At 30.9% G+C, this 19,869-nt stretch overlaps 1 protein-coding gene across 18 annotated transcripts in view; it reads right to left on the minus strand.

Moving 5' to 3' along the window:
- Window positions 1–171: 171 nt before the first annotated feature.
- Window positions 172–19,869, minus strand: part of SLC4A7 (solute carrier family 4 member 7) — a 104,235-nt gene continuing 84,537 nt past the window's right edge. For 12 of the 18 annotated variants that reach the window (XM_081071850.1, XM_081071855.1, XM_081071848.1 and 9 more), the window contains 8 exons: window positions 18,909–19,070; window positions 18,443–18,694; window positions 15,964–16,032; window positions 14,425–14,598; window positions 9,876–10,007; window positions 9,171–9,268; window positions 6,321–6,428; window positions 172–4,336 (listed from right to left, as the gene is read on the minus strand). In XM_081071850.1, the coding sequence (XP_080927976.1) occupies window positions 4,255–4,336; window positions 6,321–6,428; window positions 9,171–9,268; window positions 9,876–10,007; window positions 14,425–14,598; window positions 15,964–16,032; window positions 18,443–18,694; window positions 18,909–19,070 (1,077 nt within the window). In that variant the 3' untranslated portion in view covers window positions 172–4,254. The remainder of the gene's footprint in view (window positions 4,337–6,320; window positions 6,429–9,170; window positions 9,269–9,875; window positions 10,008–14,424; window positions 14,599–15,963; window positions 16,033–18,442; window positions 18,695–18,908; window positions 19,071–19,869) is intronic. The other 6 variants (XM_081071859.1, XM_081071851.1, XM_081071856.1 and 3 more) reach the window with 1 other exon arrangement.

Genomic DNA, 19,869 nt, shown 5'->3' on the forward strand with positions numbered 1-19,869 from the left:
ATTCTGTTTCATCTTCTTTTCTCACTGTTTTCCTCTTTTCTGTCTCATTCTTACTGAAGGATATGCATATTAGGAGGCAGGAAATAGAAATCACTAATATTCCCAACCCTTCTTCCTGAGAAAGATATGCAGCTCTTCTAATAATCAAAGTGCAAAGTCAAGACAACATCAAACAACTAATTCAGTAGACTTTTATTGCTCTTTCAACTTCAGTAAGATCTCCAAAATATAGTTTCTTCTAACAATTATGAACAAATTTGAAAGGCAGGATCATTCACATTATAGACTTGGTAGAGACTTGTACTTCATATAAATGAAAAATATCAGTTCTATGTTTTAAATGTTTAATTTACTTTGGATTTTATTACAAAAGAAAATATCATTGTAATTATAAAAGCCATAAAAATTAGAACTGTACTGTAAAATTATACCAAGCTATCAAATATTATATAAATGAACAAAATTCAATATCTATTTACTTAAACATAGTCAACACTGGAAGATAACCTCCCCTACAAAACAAAACAAAATTTAATATTAAAGCAAGAAAAGAAAAGCCACAACAATCAATGCACAAAAATCTGATTAAAAAATAAACAACTGGGGTTTAACAATTTTTCTAAGTCAATTGTAGAACTCAATATGTGCTAATTAAATTTTTTTCAATGATCTTTAGATGATTTCCAACTAGATTTTCCTATTATTGATACTTATATTACCTTTTACAAAGTTAAAAAAAAGAATCAGCTTTACATTCAAATTGCCAAATTTTGAATTTTGAACACTATTTTAGATTTTGAATGTCCTTAAAGTCTTTAAGTTTACTTTCTAAAAAATAAATAACTGTTGGACTAAACCAAGACACTTCACATATTTGAACCGCATACGATAACAAGGATGTGATCTACACAAAATAAATTTAAAACATTAAACATTTCTGCATTACAATGTTATATCAATGGCATACATGTCTGAAATCTGAGCACTTTAAAACAGGATTCACATGTAAAATTGTGGAGCACATATACAGAACTGATGTACATGATATAATCCTTAAAAAACAGCAAGCTCTGGTGTCATACCTCAGTTTCTGAAACCATTTTTCTTTTTACAGAATTTTTAACCTGTCTTTGCAAAAGCAAAAAAGTTAGAAAGCTATTATATACATACATAAATTTTAAGTATATGGAAGAAACAGTAATGTTTTTTGGATAAAAAAACAAAAATTGATTTTGAGTAGAAAAGAAATCTGCTTTATAAATACATGCATTAGCTCATAAAAATTTTGTCCTACAGTTTTTACAGAAGACTTGGCAAAAGTGGATATTGATACTCCACAGCTTTTTTGAACAACTTAAGATTTAAGATTTGATGAATCATTTACACACACACACAGACACACACACACACAACCATTAGAAAGACTGTGTGCTTCGTTTCGGCGTATCTAATATTATTAGAGAATATACAGAATCATCCTTTTATCATAAGGAAGTTCATTCATTGTTTTTCCAAAAGCTATTTTAAAGTGAAATAGCATTAAAAAAAAAAGGTTAATTTCAGATGGTCAACATCAGGATTTCTTACAGTCTTTGTAAACAGACATCTATAAATAAATAAAATTGGGTGGAGAGAAGAATAGAATATCCTGAGGTGGCACTGTGGCCAGGGTATTCAGTAGCACTAAGCTCCATCCTGGAAACCAAGGCATCTAAGAAAGTGCAGGGCTGTTTATATGACTTTATTTTGCAAATGAAATATGTACAGGTTTGATTCTTTTGCACCTTGAGGTAAATCAGTACACAGCAATTACTACTGCTCATTTCCACCTATTTAAGGCAACATTAAAAAATCAATATATGTAGTAAATTATATTTTTCACTGTCTTGCAATTAATACTATGCATGATCGTTATTTTTTGAAAATAGTGGAATAATATCATAACCACATAAAATAAGCAGTTAATTACTTAAACATGAGTTACCTTTGCTCTTCAATGGAGTAGTCATATGAAATCATTTTGTACGTCAAGTAGTCAAAGAAAGCAGAAACCATAAACAATTAAAAACACACTAAAAACATTTTGAGTGCAAAGTATTTTGCAAGTCATGGTTTTTCTGGCACTGGACAATTACTATACATAATTAAATAAAATCATAGAAACACTATGATCCCAGGTAGCTCTCAGTTTAAATTTTAAAATCACTTCCTATAAAATAAGCACATTTGTTATCCCTATGATGTCCAGCCCCAAGGAAATGATGTGAGGAAATCCTCCTGTTCAGGAACATCAGGGGAGTTTACAAAATAATAGCAGCAAATACTGGGGTCTTTGGAAATGATTAAGCTGCTATGAATAAAAAGGAATCACTTCAATGGAAGCTCATAAATAGTAACAAGCACCACGGTAATACTCTATTATCAATTAGCAATAGTCTCTTTTCTTAGGCAGTACCGAATGATGCCAGCATTATTTTCTAAATACAAGTAGTTACAGTTGTAACCTCCCATCTGAGGCAGCAGTTGAGTCTGTTATTTTAACTAGAATCTGAAAATATGGTCTCAGATGGGGAAATTACATTATTTATTAAGTTATTTAGAATGGATTAAAAACATTTCAGAATTGCTAAAATATCAATGTTTGTCATTTCTCATGATCCTCTATTAGAGCAATTCTTCATACTTTTGTACTTTAACTACAAATGATTATAGGGAGCACTGGAATTTTCATCCTAATATGTCACTATTTTAAATATTTCTGTGGCTTCTCAATATTCATTTCATTTCAATTAAATTATCCTCTTGCCAAATTAGTTTCACAACCCCACATATCCAGTCCTACAGGCTTAACAAGAACAACATTTATTTATTTCATGTGGAGCTAAGAGTATATAAAAGATGACTAAAAAAAAATTGCTAGAAGTTAAAGACAGCTCAGAAAAACAAAAGCTAAATAACAAATACTAACACAAAATAGAAAGAATGCCATCAATCTGAGCTATACATAAAATGTCTAAATTCCATTTAAAATACATATATGGCAGTGCTTTATATCAAAGATGTAAAATCTGTCAACTGCTTTCAGATAATAAACCATAAATGCAAGTGAGCACCAACTATGTACATTAACAGTTTACTCTATTTGTTGCCTATTCAAATGTTTATATAATATTTAAGCATCACAACAATTAAAATAAATAAAATATTTCAAAATGAAATCACAGATACAATTAAATATTATCTATACAATAGAAAGAATAACGTAAACAGAAAATGAAAGTAATTAATAGAATTAAGTAATACTGATCATAAATCCATTTAAGAGAATTCTGACTCCTGATTATTTAATGATACTACTTATAACAGAAAAACAATCAAAAACTTGAACCTGATACAAACTAAACCAAGTATAAGACAGCAAGGCAGAATTGGCATTCTGGGCTCTAATAAAGTATTAGATTTCAGAAAAAATGTCTACAAAGGCAACAAAATTTAATTATTGTAAATTTGCATTTGATAGCTTCTAAAATTCACAAAATTATGACTGGTATGGGGGTTAAATTATAAAATCATCTGCAATTTCACTTGTCTGTCTGAATGGAAACTTAGATGTGGAGGTTTTAAGATTTAAAATAAATTTTTTACACAAAACCGTCAAAACTATAGTTCTTATCTAGAAAATTTCCATTGTTCTACCTGTAGCTAAAAAATTTCCATCGCTTGTTAAACCTGATGGCCAGCTACATAAATGAATCACACACAAAGGAAAGCCATGACATGTTATCATTGTTCCAAAGCATTGGCATAAAGACTCCCCGTTCTTTCCATAAAGTACTAACAGAAGTGAAATAATATGGGAAAGTGTTTAGAAACTCAAATTAAAATTATAAATATATGAACAAAGCACATATCACTTAAGGTTGGTATGAATTGTCACTGATGAACAAACAGATTTAAAGTAGATTGAATGCATATCCCCACATATTTCTATTTCAGAACAGAAAAAAATGTTTTCAACAGAATAAATATTTGAATAGTAAGAACCATGTACCTCACTTCTAAAAGACCATTCCATTATACACACAGTCTCCATGGAGCTCCTAACAAACTTCAGACACTACTTAAAAAAACCCAGCAGTCACGCATAAATAGCATGACATACAATATTGTTATATATAGTGACATGAAATACACACATTTTATATATATATGTATCTGTATATCTATATATATAAAATTCCTCTTGGTTCAATTCTATAATGAAGTTTCAGCATCCATGTATTTCTTTGTTGATTCATCTTCGATATTTATTTTCACACTCACAGGTTTTTCAGGGCTATTTAAAACAAAGAATCAGAATAAATGATTTTGTAATGGACAGATACTACATTCTAAACGTGGCCAACAATAAGTATTCATGATGAGCCTTTGAGATGACTATTAATCCTATAAACATATCTGGCTATTATCTTACTGCTTTCTTTTCCTATCAGTAAACTTAATGGGAAAGGCAAATGTTAAAAATTCTTAGTTTTGTTTTTTTGTCCAATGGATATTTTTCCCACTGAAATTCATGTTTTTCTTACAACTGAAGACAACTCCTTAAAATTGGTCAGAATATGACTCTGTTTGATTCATTAATTTTACTTTATATATGAACATTTATAGCACTGTACTTTTATTTCACTGACAAATCCATTTAAAAATTAATCTTTGTTATCATAGGTAAGCATCAAACAAATTTCCTTAAAAATATAACAAATTTACAAGACTTCTCCCACCAAATTTGGCTCACAAATATAAGAGCAAAACACATATTCTATATTTTCAAAAGGTTATATCAAATACAATAATTCCATGTATACAGATTTAATTGACTTAATTGTAACACATGAATAGCTGTGTTTTGAAATTTTTTTCAAAAGTATAAAAACACATATGCTTTGCTGCCTTCTCCAGGCAAAACTAAAGAAAGTCTCCCCCACCCCCACAAAAGTTTTCTTTTAAACAACATAACCCAAACATTCTCCTTCTTCCCATTTGATTCTGAATTGAGGGACAACCTAAAAAAAGACAGAATAATAAAAATACTATAATATTATTGCAAGGTCTTTATATATATATATATATATCATAACTACACTGACAATCTGGGCCAGGAGTGCTGACAAAGTATGAAAAGTTAAGAATAAAAGAGTACTTAGTGAAATTCTGGCTGCATGGAATAATCCAAAGTGACAAAATGTTTAACTTAAAAACATTTAAGATTAAGATAGACAAGAAGAAAGGAAATCGTCCAACTTAGCAAGTGGAACTCAAGAAACGATGATATAAAATAAACCAACAAAAAGGATAGAGATTAAATAGGAGCAAGGTTCTAAAAGGAGGTAGGGAATGAATGAGAAAACCTAGTCAATTGTCATCAAAAGACAGAGACAAGGAAAACTATAATTAAACAGAAATAGCTATGTGATTGCTTGCCTGGAAAAGTTCTTATCTGATGCCCAAGCAGAGTATGCTGACACCCAACATACTACCTGGCATAAAGCATACATAAAGTAAATATTTGTTAAATATGAATGACTGAGTACCCTAAAAGATAATACCTCATTTCTCCAGAGACCTAAGGGATTAAAGTACTAATGATTATCACACTGGAATCCCTGAGGTTCAGACCTTGAAATGAGGACAAAAGAAAGAAAAAGGGGTTATGTAACAAAAATATAACAAAGGGGTTATGGAATAGTTATGTGATGTATGGTCCATTATAAAACTGAGTGGCCTTTATATCCATGGATTAAACTTCTTCCAAATATCTTCAAAAGAAAGTTTACCTCACCTGGAGAAACTGTAGGCTAAAACAATAACAACAACAAAAAAAACAAAAAAAAGGAGAACAATCATGTTTTTCTTTTTTTCTTGGACCACCAAAGGCATGATTGAGGTAGAGTGTTCAATTATAGTATTTATTTAATCCCTAGCAATTATCTTTCTTTATATGGCTTCTGAACTCTTATATATGTATTGCACATTACCATAGTTATATATTCATCTGTATTATAGAATAGCTCAAATTTTTTTGAAATAAGGAACTACAAATTTAAAAAATAAAACAATCAGTATCTATAGCTGGCTCCAGGATACAGAAAAATAATGGATAGATTGATAGATAAAAGGAAGGAAGAAAAGAAACTTGGTTTTAAGTAAGGAAAATACAAATCATGTAAATTGAGTTAAATTTAATGGTTTTACTGAACAGCTATCCATAAGCAAATTAAAAATTGGTTACAGTTAGAAAATTCATAAATAGTTACAGCTACCTCGTGTTAGATCTGGTTACTTTGGCATTCTCAGTATTCATGGAAAGTGCCTTCCACTGTGCAGTTTTGGCCATTTCATCTGATATGTTAACAACTGAGGGATCAACACTGAAGAACAAACACACTTTTTGGTTAGTATTCAGTACTTGCAAAAGCATTAATAATGTCATTCTTATTACCTATATAATATTTGCTTTCATCAACTTAAAATTGAGAAAACACTTTGCCATGCACATAAACCAAGGTCTAGCAAGTTGTTATAAAGGTCTCGTGAGGAAATACATCTTTCTTTATAATCAAAACTAGGAATAAGATCAATTGGCAATGACGCCTAAGATGATCATCTTGGTTATATATAAATACATATACTGTTGAACTAAGATAAAGAATATACAGTATTAACGTGCTCATAAAAACAATACTGCCTCAAGTCAATTAGAAAACTTTTATAATTGCCACAAATTTTAATCTCATCGAGTAAATATCCAAAGTAGATAAGGGTAAATTAAAACTATTTATAGCTCTCAAAAAATATTTAAAAGAATGCTGGGAAAGATGACACTTTAAAACTAAGCACAGTGCTTTGAAAATATAGCAACAGAATAAAAACACAGGTTTATATATATATTGCTTTTCACTGGCATTCACATTTTTAGTATCGAAGTGTTATTATAGTCAATTAATCAAAATGAAAATCAAAAGAAAAAAATAATGTTCCTGTCACTGTAAGGGACAAATATAACCATTCCGTATCTCTCTGAAATACTGCAAAAATTACTTCAAGACCCAAATCTAATAATGGTATCCATAAATAATTTTGGGCTCAACTTTGTGAGTCACAAGTACTATGAAAAGTACTACAAAGTTAAAAGAAACATACTTGCAAGCCCTTTTTCTTCAGCAAAAGAAAAACATTTCATGCAAAAAAGCCATAGATACAAATGTCAAATTAGATATTAAATGAACAAAGAGATGGCAGCCAGGTTATAAATGACTAAGTAGCAGTCATTTAAAAAGTGCTAGCTTTGTTTCCTCTTTATATCCGAATATTGTTTAAAATATAAGACTGTAGAAAAGTGTGACATGGGCAGTAGAGTCTTTAGGAATGGGACTTCACCAAGTCAAAATTTTAAAAGTGTACAAAATTTGAATACCCAAATTCACAATGGCACAGCCACACAACTTGAAACACTGCCTATCCTGAGTAAATGTTTCTTTGCTTGATTGCCAACTTCAAATAACTGAAGAGATAAATTCCTGAAGCACCTTCTCACTTCTAAAATATCCTAAGTAAGAACTTTTTCATTACTGGAAATTAAGCCTATATACATTTTGTTTTTCCACCAAATAAAACTGGATGGGAAAAATTTACACACATTAAATAAATTATTTTCACATTTTATAGGGCTTTACAGTTTCCAAATGCTTTCATGCATTATCTCATTGATTCTCCTGGCAAGTAACCCAAAAATACTTAAAATTTAAAATTCTGGCAGACAAACAGACCAGCCAATTTCTAGCATTCTTGATGTTCAAATTTCAAGCAAAGCAGCATTAATCCTGGCTGAAGTCATCACTTAAAAAACAAAAGTAACTATATAGATACCCACTCTTTTTGTTAAATATCAGACAGTGTAAACATAGACTCCACCTAAATTTGTCAAGGCCCATATGTAATCACACTGAGAAAGTGCTAACATGACTTACAGAAATTAAGTGGTAAATAATCTCAACAAATTGGTGTCACTAATAACCATCATGGCAGTTCCTAATTTTTTAAAAGTACAACCAGCAAAGTTAATATATTAATTCATTTAACAAATTTAATTAATTCATTTACAGAATCTAACGAAGCAGAGCACCATAGTTGGGTATGTTAAGATGGCTATATATGTAGTATTTAAAGTGTATAAAGATGTGAGGGAAGATCATGAAAAGTGACACAGAATAACACCAATGACAAAAATTAGTTGCAAAAAGTATAGAGAAGAATCACTTAATAAATTCATTTATCAAAAGCAACCAACATTTACAAGTCCAAATGTGATTTCTGTTAAAAGCTATAAAGATTAGTTAAAAATTTAAAAAGGTTGAAGCAAGTCAATTAAATACCAACAAACACTTTTCATTTAGTGTCACAGAAGAATTCTATATACTTTCTTAAACTGATTTTTCAACTATAAATAGCTAATCAGAAATGAAATAAATGTGTAGAAACAGAAAACAGAGGTGTGCACAACAAACATAGGTTTTTAATCTTTTAAAACTCAAAAAAAAGTTGACATTTCCCAACCTTTACCTTTAGTTCATATTTTAAAATATAAATCACAAACATCATTCATGACAAACAATATACAAAATTTAATTTTTCTGTAATAGGAGCCTAAAGTAGTCAAATCATACCTGGAACCCAGGCGAGTTCTAGGGCTTCTAAACATAATAACACACTGGAAAGTTATTAGAAAATGGATTACAAATGTTTACTTTCTAGCACATACTGATGAAAGGCAGAGAGGAAAGAGCTGTACTACTGACAGAACGGGAATGTTATTCGTAGGCATGTGCACTGATTTTAAACTTTACTACAACAGAAAGGGTGAGGAAAAATAAAAGAAATTTTATTTGCCTAGCATGAAGATTAAACGCTCTGCTTCAAGTCTAGCTTTTTCTTCACTCCTGCCTAGGAGGGGAAGGAGCGGGAGAATTGCATGAAGCCCTGATATACCAGATGCAGGTTTTATCACCTTTTTAAAAATAGCTATCACTATTTTAAAGAAGAATTCCATGACTTGTTCATGCACTCTTGACATGCATAGAAAACACATTTCACAGGATCAAGCTTTATCTCACCTGTATTTTAGGGCCTTCACTGGAATTTGCAAGAGACTTCCCCCTTCAAATGGAAGATGCACTGTATCGTCATCAGCTTGAAGCATTCGTTCAGCTTCCTTTAGAGCACACACACCAAGAGATTACTTTTTCCAGAATATTTCAAATCAACTTCCATGTTACAAGTCACGTAATGGTACAGAATTTTGCATATAAAGACTAAAGTTTTATTTAATTTTTGTAAAAAAAAAAAATTTACTATAAGTTCTTTTCATCATGATGTATACCAGATTATGAAAATACTGTGAAAATACACGCTAAAATGTACTACGTATTTAAGATTTAATTAGATGGTAGACTATGGTGTAGAATTATTCTGTGTTACCTGGGTCTTCATACTGCTAAATTGTTCTGACAGGTGATTACATACACACATGACATGTAATGTTTAAAAAGTATTTTGGTGTCAGGGCTATAAAAGGGCAAGTTGGTACAATGGGTAAGAAATACGTTTGGGACAAGTTACCTAACTAACCTCTCTCAGCCTCAGTTTCCTTATTTGCACACTGGGGATAATAAAGTACTTACACTTTATAATAATAATGTTCTTAGGATGTATTAAAGGAGTTGATTCCTATAAAGTGAATGTAATAAATAGTGCCTGCTACTTGGTACAGAAATACAAACAAATGATTGGTGTAAATTTAAAATTCTCGTCTTTTTTACCTCTTTCTCTTTTTTCTTTTTGTCATCTTCCTTCTTTTTCTTACTTTCTGGCATGAGATCATCAAGCCAACTAAGTTCTCTCTTTGTGAAACACAGATCCATGAGTTTACGTACAAAGACTAATGCAAGAACCTTTAAAAAGGGGGTTGGGGGGAGAATATTAAGTCACATCTAATAATATATAAATTATATCACTTGAAGGGAGAAAAAATATTTATTAAATCACAAATAACAAAACAGTACTTCATATATTTTATTTAAAAATGATTTCATGCACCATCTTATTTCAAAGGAACTGAGTCATCTATTTATCTTTCTGAACTTGCTGCTCAAAGATACCTTTTCCTATATAAATCCCTTGCACTCTGCATAAAATTATAAAGCAGAAAAAGCATGATGTCTTCACAATAAAAGATTAATTTTTATGATGAATTTGCATTATATACATTATATAAGTAGAGATAATGAAAAAAAATCTCTTATGCAATGCATTAAAGAACCAATTTTCCAGGATTAGGTTTTAACTTTCCAATCTTATTTGTGAAAGAGACACGTTATAACCTTAATTTGCTTTTCTTTAACTGTTACAAAGGTTGAAGATATTTTCAAATGTTCATTGGCAATCTGGATTTTCTCTTCTTTTCTTACTGTTTCCTATCCTTTGCCTGTTTTGCAATTGGTTTTTATGACTTGTTCATGAATTATAAGAGTTCTGTGTCATTTTACATTACAAATATTTTCTCCTAGCTCTCAATCTGATTTTACCATGGATATATAAAACATTTTTTTAGCTTGTGGTCAAATATATCTATCTTTCTTTTACAGTTGGGTTTCCCTGTCCTCTTTGAAAAGTTACTTTCAATGACTGGATTATACTATATATTTTTTGAAATTCTCCACTAGTATTATTTTAACATTTAAATCTTGAATTCATTTATGAATTCTTTCAGAGTATGTTATCAGGTAAGGAAAGCAAGCTTATTTTACTCCCAGTATATAGTCAAATCTTCTAATGCTGTATACCGTGTTTCCCTGAAAATAAGACCTAGCCAGACCATCAGCTCTAATGCGTCTTTTGGAGCAAAAATTAATATAAGACCCGGTATTACATTATATTATATTATATTATATTATATTATATTATTATTATACCTGGTCTTATATTAAAATAAGACCAGGTCTTATATTAATTTTTGTTCCAAAAGACATTAGAGCTGATGGTCCAGCTAGGTCTTATTTTCAGGAAAACACAGTATTAAATTTTTCCACATAAATGAATTACCACCTTTAATGAAATAATCTGCTTATGGTATTCAAGGGATAAATTCTCACGTATTCTGATAAATTTCTGAACTCCTTAAGTCTATTTTCCTGATCTATTTGTCTTTTCCTATGTTAATTCCATATTGTGTTAGCTACACTGACGTGACAGTAATTTTTAATTATTTAGTTATCAAAACAGTATAGTATCAATACAGGAACAGTCAAGTCCCTCAACCTACAGCCAGCCAGGAATTCTTAATTATAATTATCATTGTTTTGTTATTCTGTGGTATTTATTATATTTTTTAATTTTCTAATAGATATACAATTTACATATTGTAAAACAGAAAAATAGCATGTGTACAATTTGATGATTTTGACAAATGCACAAGTTCCTTGTTGTTTTAGAAAACAAAAATGCAAATAAAACTCTAGTAAAATTCATACTTGGGAGTGACATTTTTATAATACTAAGTCTGCAAAACAAAAAACATGCTATATTTGTATTTGTTCAGGCCTTAAATTTTATGTCCTTCAATATTGTTATGGGTTGAATTGTATCCCCTGAGAAAGATAAATATTTAAGTCCTAAACCCCAGTACCTCAGAATATGACTTTATTTGGAGATAGGGTTGTTGTTGATGTAATTAACTAAAATGAGGTCATACTGTAGTAGGGTGGGCTCCTACTATAATATGTCTGGTGTCCTCATAAAAATAGTGACACACAGGGAGTACACCACGTAATGACGAACGCAGATAGGAGTTAATGCAGTTGCTGGCTAAGGAATGCCAAAGGTTGTCAGCAAATCACCAGAAGTTAGGACGAGGCAAAGAAGGATTCACCCACAGGTTTCAGAAGGAGCAGGGCCCTGTCCACACCTTGATTTCTGACTTCATGCCCCTAGAACTATGAAACAATTAATTTCTTTCTTTCTTATTTTTTTTAAAATTTATTTATTGGGGTGACAATTGTTAATGAAATTACATAATTTCAGGTGAAACAATTAATTTCTGGTGCTTTAAGCCAATGAGTTTCTGGCACTTTGTTGAAGCATCCCTAAAAAACTAATACAAATACTATTGTAAAATTCATTTTTTTCTTTGAATAGGTTTTTCCTTTTAAATTTGGTCGTGAGTATTTTATAGTTTTTGGTCACTATTATTACTATGATTTTTTCCATTTCCGTTTTTAGCATTATTACTAAGAAAGAGCCAATGAATATATCAATTCTCATATTTTATATCTAGCCCCCAAAACAAAATTCTTATTAATTCTATTAGGGCTTTTAGTCTTTTTTGCTTGAGTCATTTGGGTTAATAGTATATAATCACATTATAGACAGATATTATTATCTCCTCTTTATACCAATTATTATATTATCTTATATCACAGTTAAAACCTTCAATTCAATATCAAATAACAAAAGTTAATATTGTGGGCTTTCCTATATTAAAACTCATTTATAGATTTTTGTTCACAATGACTGAATTTTATAGTTTTTTTTTAACTTAGTTATATTAATTCTTGATACCGAATTATCAATGTTTATCTATTTAATCATGATACATTACTTACAGAAACACAATACATTTATTTGTTAATATCTTTAAGATGTTTGTACTTATATTAGCCAGTGAGAAGTCATCATAATTCTTTTGTACAACTTTATTAGGCTTTGGTATTAAGATCTTGCTAGCGTTTCATGAGGAAAGTGCAGAAGTTTCCACCTTTTCCTTTGGTTGAAAATAACTGTCATTTTTAATTCAGCTGTTAATCCACCTGGGCCTGATAATCTAAGGGGAGATCTTTAATCATCTTTCCAGTTTCTTCTATGCAACGGAGTTATAAATATACCTAGGTTTTACACTTCTCTTTGGATCAATTCTGGAAATGTATATATAGTATGGAAACACCTATTTCCTCTAGGTAGGGGTAGACAAACTGCAGCCCATGGGTTAAATTTGATCCACCACCTGTTTTCAACCACCTATAAGCTAAGAAAAGCTTTTACAGATAAACATTTGGAATTGATTTAATGATTGAGAACACTCTGAGTCCCAATTAAGTGAAACACCTCAAATGAAAAAGAATTCCATTCTTTTCATTATTAGACTTTCATTTTTTAAAAAAACTGTGTAATACTTTCTGAATTTCATCAATAAGAAACTGGAAATTTCTCTCGTTACATAAGTGCCTCCATAATATTCTTTTGGCCTATGAAGATTAAAATATGTACTATCTGACCCTTTACAGAAAAGTGTCAAACTCTGCTTTAGATGCTCAAATTTACTGTTACAGATTTTTGTAGTATTTTTCTTAAAACCCTTCAAATCTCTTCCATAGCTGTAGTTATATATCTTTCTTCTGTCGTAATCTTGTATATTTTGCTCTCTCATTTTCTTCTTTACTCAAGCTTGGAAAAAATTTATCTACTATTGATCATTACAAACAAAAAACTTTCATTTTTTAAAATTTTCTTGAATAATAAAAGCAAGGAAGGGAATATGTTTTCCTACAAGTATAACTTCAGCTGTATCCCACAGACTTTGTTAAAAGTTCTCCATTTCAATACCTCCACAATGATTTTATAACTTAGTTTTTCACCCAGAGATTATTTCAGCATTTAATTTTCTAAACTCTTTATTTTAGTGACTTTTCATTATTCATTTGTAATTTATTTGTAATGAGGGAATATGACGTAAAATTTTTACAGCTTTTTAATAGATTTCCTTTGTAGCCATGTATAGCACCAATTTTTTATATGGTATTTACAAAAGAATGAATAATCTCTATTTGTAAAATACAATATCCTGTGATAATTTAATTAATTATATTGGTTGTCTTATTAATATCACTATAATCTTTATTATTTTTTAACTTGTAGATCTATTAATTTCTGAAAAAAAGAAGTATTTAAATATTCTATTAAAGAACCTGGTTCTGGTTGCTTTGCTTTTTACATTTGGTTTACATTTGCTTTTTACATTTGGTTATCATATTTGTTCCACAAACGTGCTAACCTCTGAAGTTATTCAAAATTACAAACCAGTATTCTATAGTCCAAAAACTAAAAAACAAAACAAACAAAATTTTAGAAAGTGACAAGCAAATTACATTTCAGAAATGATTGATTTAATAGCTAGAAAAGAGTAATTCACATTTCAAAATACCTCAGGTACTTAACATGGGCTGTTCTTCTCAAGTCAATTATAAATATTAATAATTGCTATCCATACACACAAAAATATTATTAATTAATGACAAAGTCTGAAAAAATACTTACCATCATGGGGAAAACTACTGCAGCAGCTGAAGCTTTTATCACCCACAAAAGAACCAAACAAGTAAGCTGAATGACTGTGAAAATATGGACTTTCCAGAGAGGCACATATCGGAGGTATATCAGATCAGGCTGATGCTTAGCAGGCATTCCAAATAATTTTATACGGTCAAAAAACTATATATGGAATGAAATACAAAACAAGAAAAAGTTCTCAATAAAAATATCATTTCTGCTATGTAGGACAAGAAATTATATTAACTTTAGGGTTCTGTGATTTAAACTATAACTTTCTTAACATGTTCTGATAATATAAGAGAATGTTTCATATAAAACATCTGGATCCAAGGAGGGGAAAAAAAAATCAAGAAAGTCATTTGAACTAATGCAATGAATTTAATCAAAAAACTCAAGCCAAAATGATTTGATTTCTGGGATTAAAATAATCTGGTATAATCAAATACACAAATCATTTAATCTCTTTCAACTTGTGTCTAATATGTACAATAAAAGAGTAACAATCTTACAAGGTTCTTTCCATATCTAATTTTCAGTTCTATAAAAATAACCTTAGGTAGCAATTACCAATTCTGCACCCATTTAAAAGAAAACTATAAGGAAATTCCTTGGTCTTTTTGAACTTTAATTTCCTCATTTATAAATTGGGAAAAAGATCAGCGCTACCTCAAACTTGCCAAAAAAAAGTAAGTTAATGAGATCATTTCTTGACCAGTGGAGAGTAGATCCTAGACTGTGTTGAAAAAATCAAAATGCTGACTCTGAGAAGTCCTGCCAGCCACTATACGGCAACATTAGACAATATGCTTTTCATGATAAAAGACGATCATGCAATGCTAACTATTCTTTATGAGCTAAATATTTTACACTAAGATTGGACTGATACAAATCTTAATAAATTTTATCAGGTTCTTTTCCAGAAAGTGTTATAAGTAAGACAAAACAGAGCACTGGAATCACTGGATTCTGGCCTTGGTTCCATTGCTTATTTAGCTAGGAAACTTCAGTAGGTCTCTCTATTTCTATTTTCTGATTTACAAAATTAGTATTACTCGTATCTCTTCTTTTCCTGCTTTCCTTACGTTGTTTTAGGACAACAGAAAATAATTTATATACTAGCTTTATAAACTGTATGACCCACAAAAATGGCAGGTATTACCATTTTTATAGAAAACTGGTATCTGCCTTTTCTTCTTAAGCATGAAATTGTTTTTCTACATGTCAGAAATAGCACTTTTTTCCCATTCCAATTCTTTTAATTTTCCTTGTACTACACTAGTCTTTAATGATAAAGGGCCTTTCAATGGCTTCAATTGAAAACAGGTAGGACCATATCAATTCGTGATCTCATTGTCAGGGGGGAAAAATGTGGAGTAAGCTAATTATCACTCAGAAAATGTTAACTTACCCTCAAAATATTACAGATGAGAATAAATCACACTACCACCATCAAAATAATCTTCGCAAATTTAAAAAAAAGTGTTTCAAGTGTTTCTACAAAATCATTACATAGTTAATAGTTACCTGGATTCCTTTTAATGAGGAAACGCCCATATAAAGGAAAACACCATATAGAACAGGCATTGGAATAAACTGTAAGTAAAATGACCACAATTAGAATCCATGCTACTAAAATCATTTTAAGTAATATACAAAAACACGGTCAATGAGTATTTACTGAGATAGAATTAAAAGATCTTTCAGTGACGAGATCTAACTTTTCCTAAGTAAGAAAAACGCTAGTAAACAAGAACCTCTTTAAAAAATGTTTATCTTCTACATGTTCCTCCCTAAAAGGGGAGTATGCTCCATGATTAAGAGCATGAACACTACAATCAGACTACTTGGTTAAAAAAACCCAGTTAACTTCTTATTGACTCTTAACCTCTTTATGCTTTAGTTTCCTATATCAGATTGCCATGAAGATTAAAGGATTTCAAATAAATAAAATACTCAAAAAAAACAAAAAAGCACATGGTACATATCATTCACTCAAAAATATGAGCCATAATTATTACTATCACTTCGCCTATGTAACTATTATACAGTACCATTTCCTGAGTATAATAATTGAACTCCACTCCCTCCAAAAAGTTCTTATTAGTTTGGCAGTCAGGAGGATCCTAAACCGTCTACCGAGTCCTATAGAAAAGCTTTAATAACAGGCCCCATTGATTTACTCAAAAACCACAATCAGCACTCTTACCCAAAAAAGAGAGCTGTGAGGGAAAAAGACCTAAGAGCTACAGAGAAAACTCTACTGAACAACCTAGTATGTCCTTCTTAAGGACCCTGGAGAAAAAAAATTAACTCAAGAAGAGAAAAAAATATATGTTAAAAGTCTAATCAACATACTCTGATTTTCAAGAAACTATTTTATCCATAAAGCAACTTCAGAATGCTAGGGAAAGTAAATAAATAGAATGAAAAAAGCTACTGGAAATCAAAGATATAATTATCAAAATAATTTTTTAAAAAATTTTGTAATAATGACTTTGATGACACTGAAGAAACCAATATAATGATAAAGAGCGAGGAGGAAGTTTTCTTTAATAGTGACAAAGATTGGGAGACAAAAATGTGAAACCACACCCAGAAGGTCTAACATCTGTCTAACTGGAGTTGAAGAAATATCTAACAGAAACAATAGAGAAAAGGAAATAAACAATGGAAGAAAATTTCCACAGTTAAAGAGGCCCAAGTTTCCAGAGTAATATGAACCACAGAGCAACAAGTAGGGTAAATAAAAAGTCCCTGTCTATCCAAATATCCCAGCAACATCTCAGACTACCAGGAATAAAAAGCAAATTTGGGTAGTTCTAGAAAGAAAAAAAAAAGTCTCTGAAGTCACAAAATCCAAATAAATAACAAATTTCTTATTAGGACTACTGATCTCTAGGAAACAATAACTTTAAGACTCAAAGAAAAATAATTTCTGATGTTTAAATGTATATCCAACTACCAATCAAATGTGAGGGTAATTTGGAAACATATAAGGACGCTGGAAATTTACCACTCATGGCACAGCATGTGAAAAAATTAGTCAAGGAATTCCTTTAGCAATCCAAAACTTAAGAAATATAAGCAAAAGGAGAACTTGTATATATAATTTTTTTTTAAATAAGGGACGTTAATAGATATTAAAACTTAGTAGGTCTTAAAGCTTGGGCTGTTATTCTTCAAGCAGCAGGAGCTTAATAAAATAGTGATAAAAGAGGGTATATTTCTACTTCACAGATATGGTATATATTCCAAGCTTGCACCCTAATTTATAACTAGTATATAACTCTTTACTTAGTAATTTTACTACAAAAATAACTAAAACAACAAGGAAAAATGAAGTTGAGTTCTTCTAGGATAAACAGAAAATTTCAGATTAGATACTTAGCTAAATTTGCTATGGTTATTGTTACATTTTTTAAAATTACTAGATTCAGTAGTATGTGTAAAGCAAAAATCAGATGTGACTAAAAGATGTTGGTGCAAAAGTAATTGTTTTTTGCAATCATTTTTAACCTTTTAAACTGAAATTACTTTTGCACCAAACTAAAAATTTATACATGCCTCATTTATAATATTAACTGTTTGTTTTTCTACTAAGTGCTACTACTTTTGTTTCATTTGGTTCATCAGAAAGAATGCATTAATTTAATTAATCGCAATATTATTTTTACATTTTGGTCAAATAACTAAGTTTCACCCATCTTTCACTATTTCAGTATAAAATCCTCTGGATATCTTCTTCTTTTAGATCATAACTAAGTCATGGGTTAATTCCTTCCAAAAGTGTTCTTCATACTACCCTTTTAAAACTGTTTTTAAAATGGATACATCTAATACTGAAATGCCTACTATACTAAACACCATACCAAAATGTTATTTGCCAAGTAAAGTCTAGAAAATGAAAAAAATTTTAGATATTTCATTGCTTCATTTTCATACCACCAAGTATAAATTTTAGGATAAAGAAGATTTTAAAACATTGCAATAAAGAGATTTTTACCTTTAGTGCTGAAGTCATAAACACAGACAGGCCCATTAGAATAAAAATCATTAGCCCCGTGACCCGCTGTTCACGAATTCCCAAAAACTTGGGTTGTTCCCCTGGAGCAGAACATTCAGATTCAAGCTTTAAGCTGTTGACATGACTTATCGACAACACCGTTGCAGCCACAAACCATGGAAGCCCCATGACAGAGCAAACTCCCAACATAACACCGACCACGAGCAAGTCAAGGTGGTAGCCAGCTCCTTTCTGAAAAGGGAAACGAATAGGCATTATTTATAAGTCTAACTCGTTCTCTTAAGTTAAAATTCTGTACTGCTTATCAAGTGAATTATATTAATAAGTAGTATGACTAACGTTAAGATGAAATTGTCATCTTACATCCTTTAATGTTCGAATCATGATGAAAACATCTCCAACTCTTGAAAAAATTATAATACTTGAGACAAAGTTTTCAAGTTACCTTCAATTTGTGCTCCTTTCTGTTTATAATTACAGCTGTGATTTGTTGATCCATAAAGATGAGGATGGTACAAAGCAGAGCCGGAATAGCAGCTATTAACAAAGTCCACCAAGGATTCTCTCCCAATGGGCTTATGATCCAGCCTCTGTTTGGATCAGTAGGCTGTTAAAAAATGAAAAAAGAAAGAAAAAAGTGTCTTTCTCCCAATGCACAAAATTCCCACAGCACCGACTGTGTCTATTCCAAGAAATGTCAAGGGATCAGAAAGAACAAAATTACATCTTGGGATGTATGGTAAATTATTTGCAAAGATAGACACACGGATTCTTCCCATCTCTATACACAGGTCACATGTCCTTGTGATTTAGCCACTCTTTGTAGAGGTGGAGTCTACTTCCTCCCTGATATTGGAATGATCTTACAGTTTACTTTAACCAACAGAAGGCCAACGTGACAATGTGTGATTTCTGAGTCTTGATCTGAAGGGACCTTTGTAGCTTCTTTTCTAACCCTCTTAGAACCCTCACATTAAGCTGTTGACTATGCCTGGATAAGCTTTCTTGAGGACGAGACACAATGTAGAGAAAGAGAGGGGAGGAACAGGAGACAACTACCCTAGCTGTTTCAGCCTTCTGAAGTCCCAAGCATGTGAATGAGGTGACACTACTCCCCCATCAAGGAAACAGATCACTGCGGCCACATGAAAGCTCCCAAACAAGGGACCAGACCACTACCCAGTGAAACCTAGTCCCAACTGCCACAGATTTATGAACAAATAAAGGGTAGCTGTTTAAAGGCAGTATGTTTATTTGGGGGGGGGGGTAGTTGGTATGTAGGAACAGATAAGTGAAGCAGAGTGTCATTTCAACATGCTACTACTTATTTCATATAATTAAAAATCAATCTACCTACTAGCTCAACTCCTAAACTAAACTGCCTTCCAGATCCTGCAGACTAGTGA

The sequence above is a fragment of the Rhinolophus hipposideros genome (genome assembly GCF_964194185.1).
Source record: "Rhinolophus hipposideros genome assembly, chromosome: 14".
Classification (NCBI taxonomy): Eukaryota; Metazoa; Chordata; class Mammalia; order Chiroptera; family Rhinolophidae; genus Rhinolophus; species Rhinolophus hipposideros.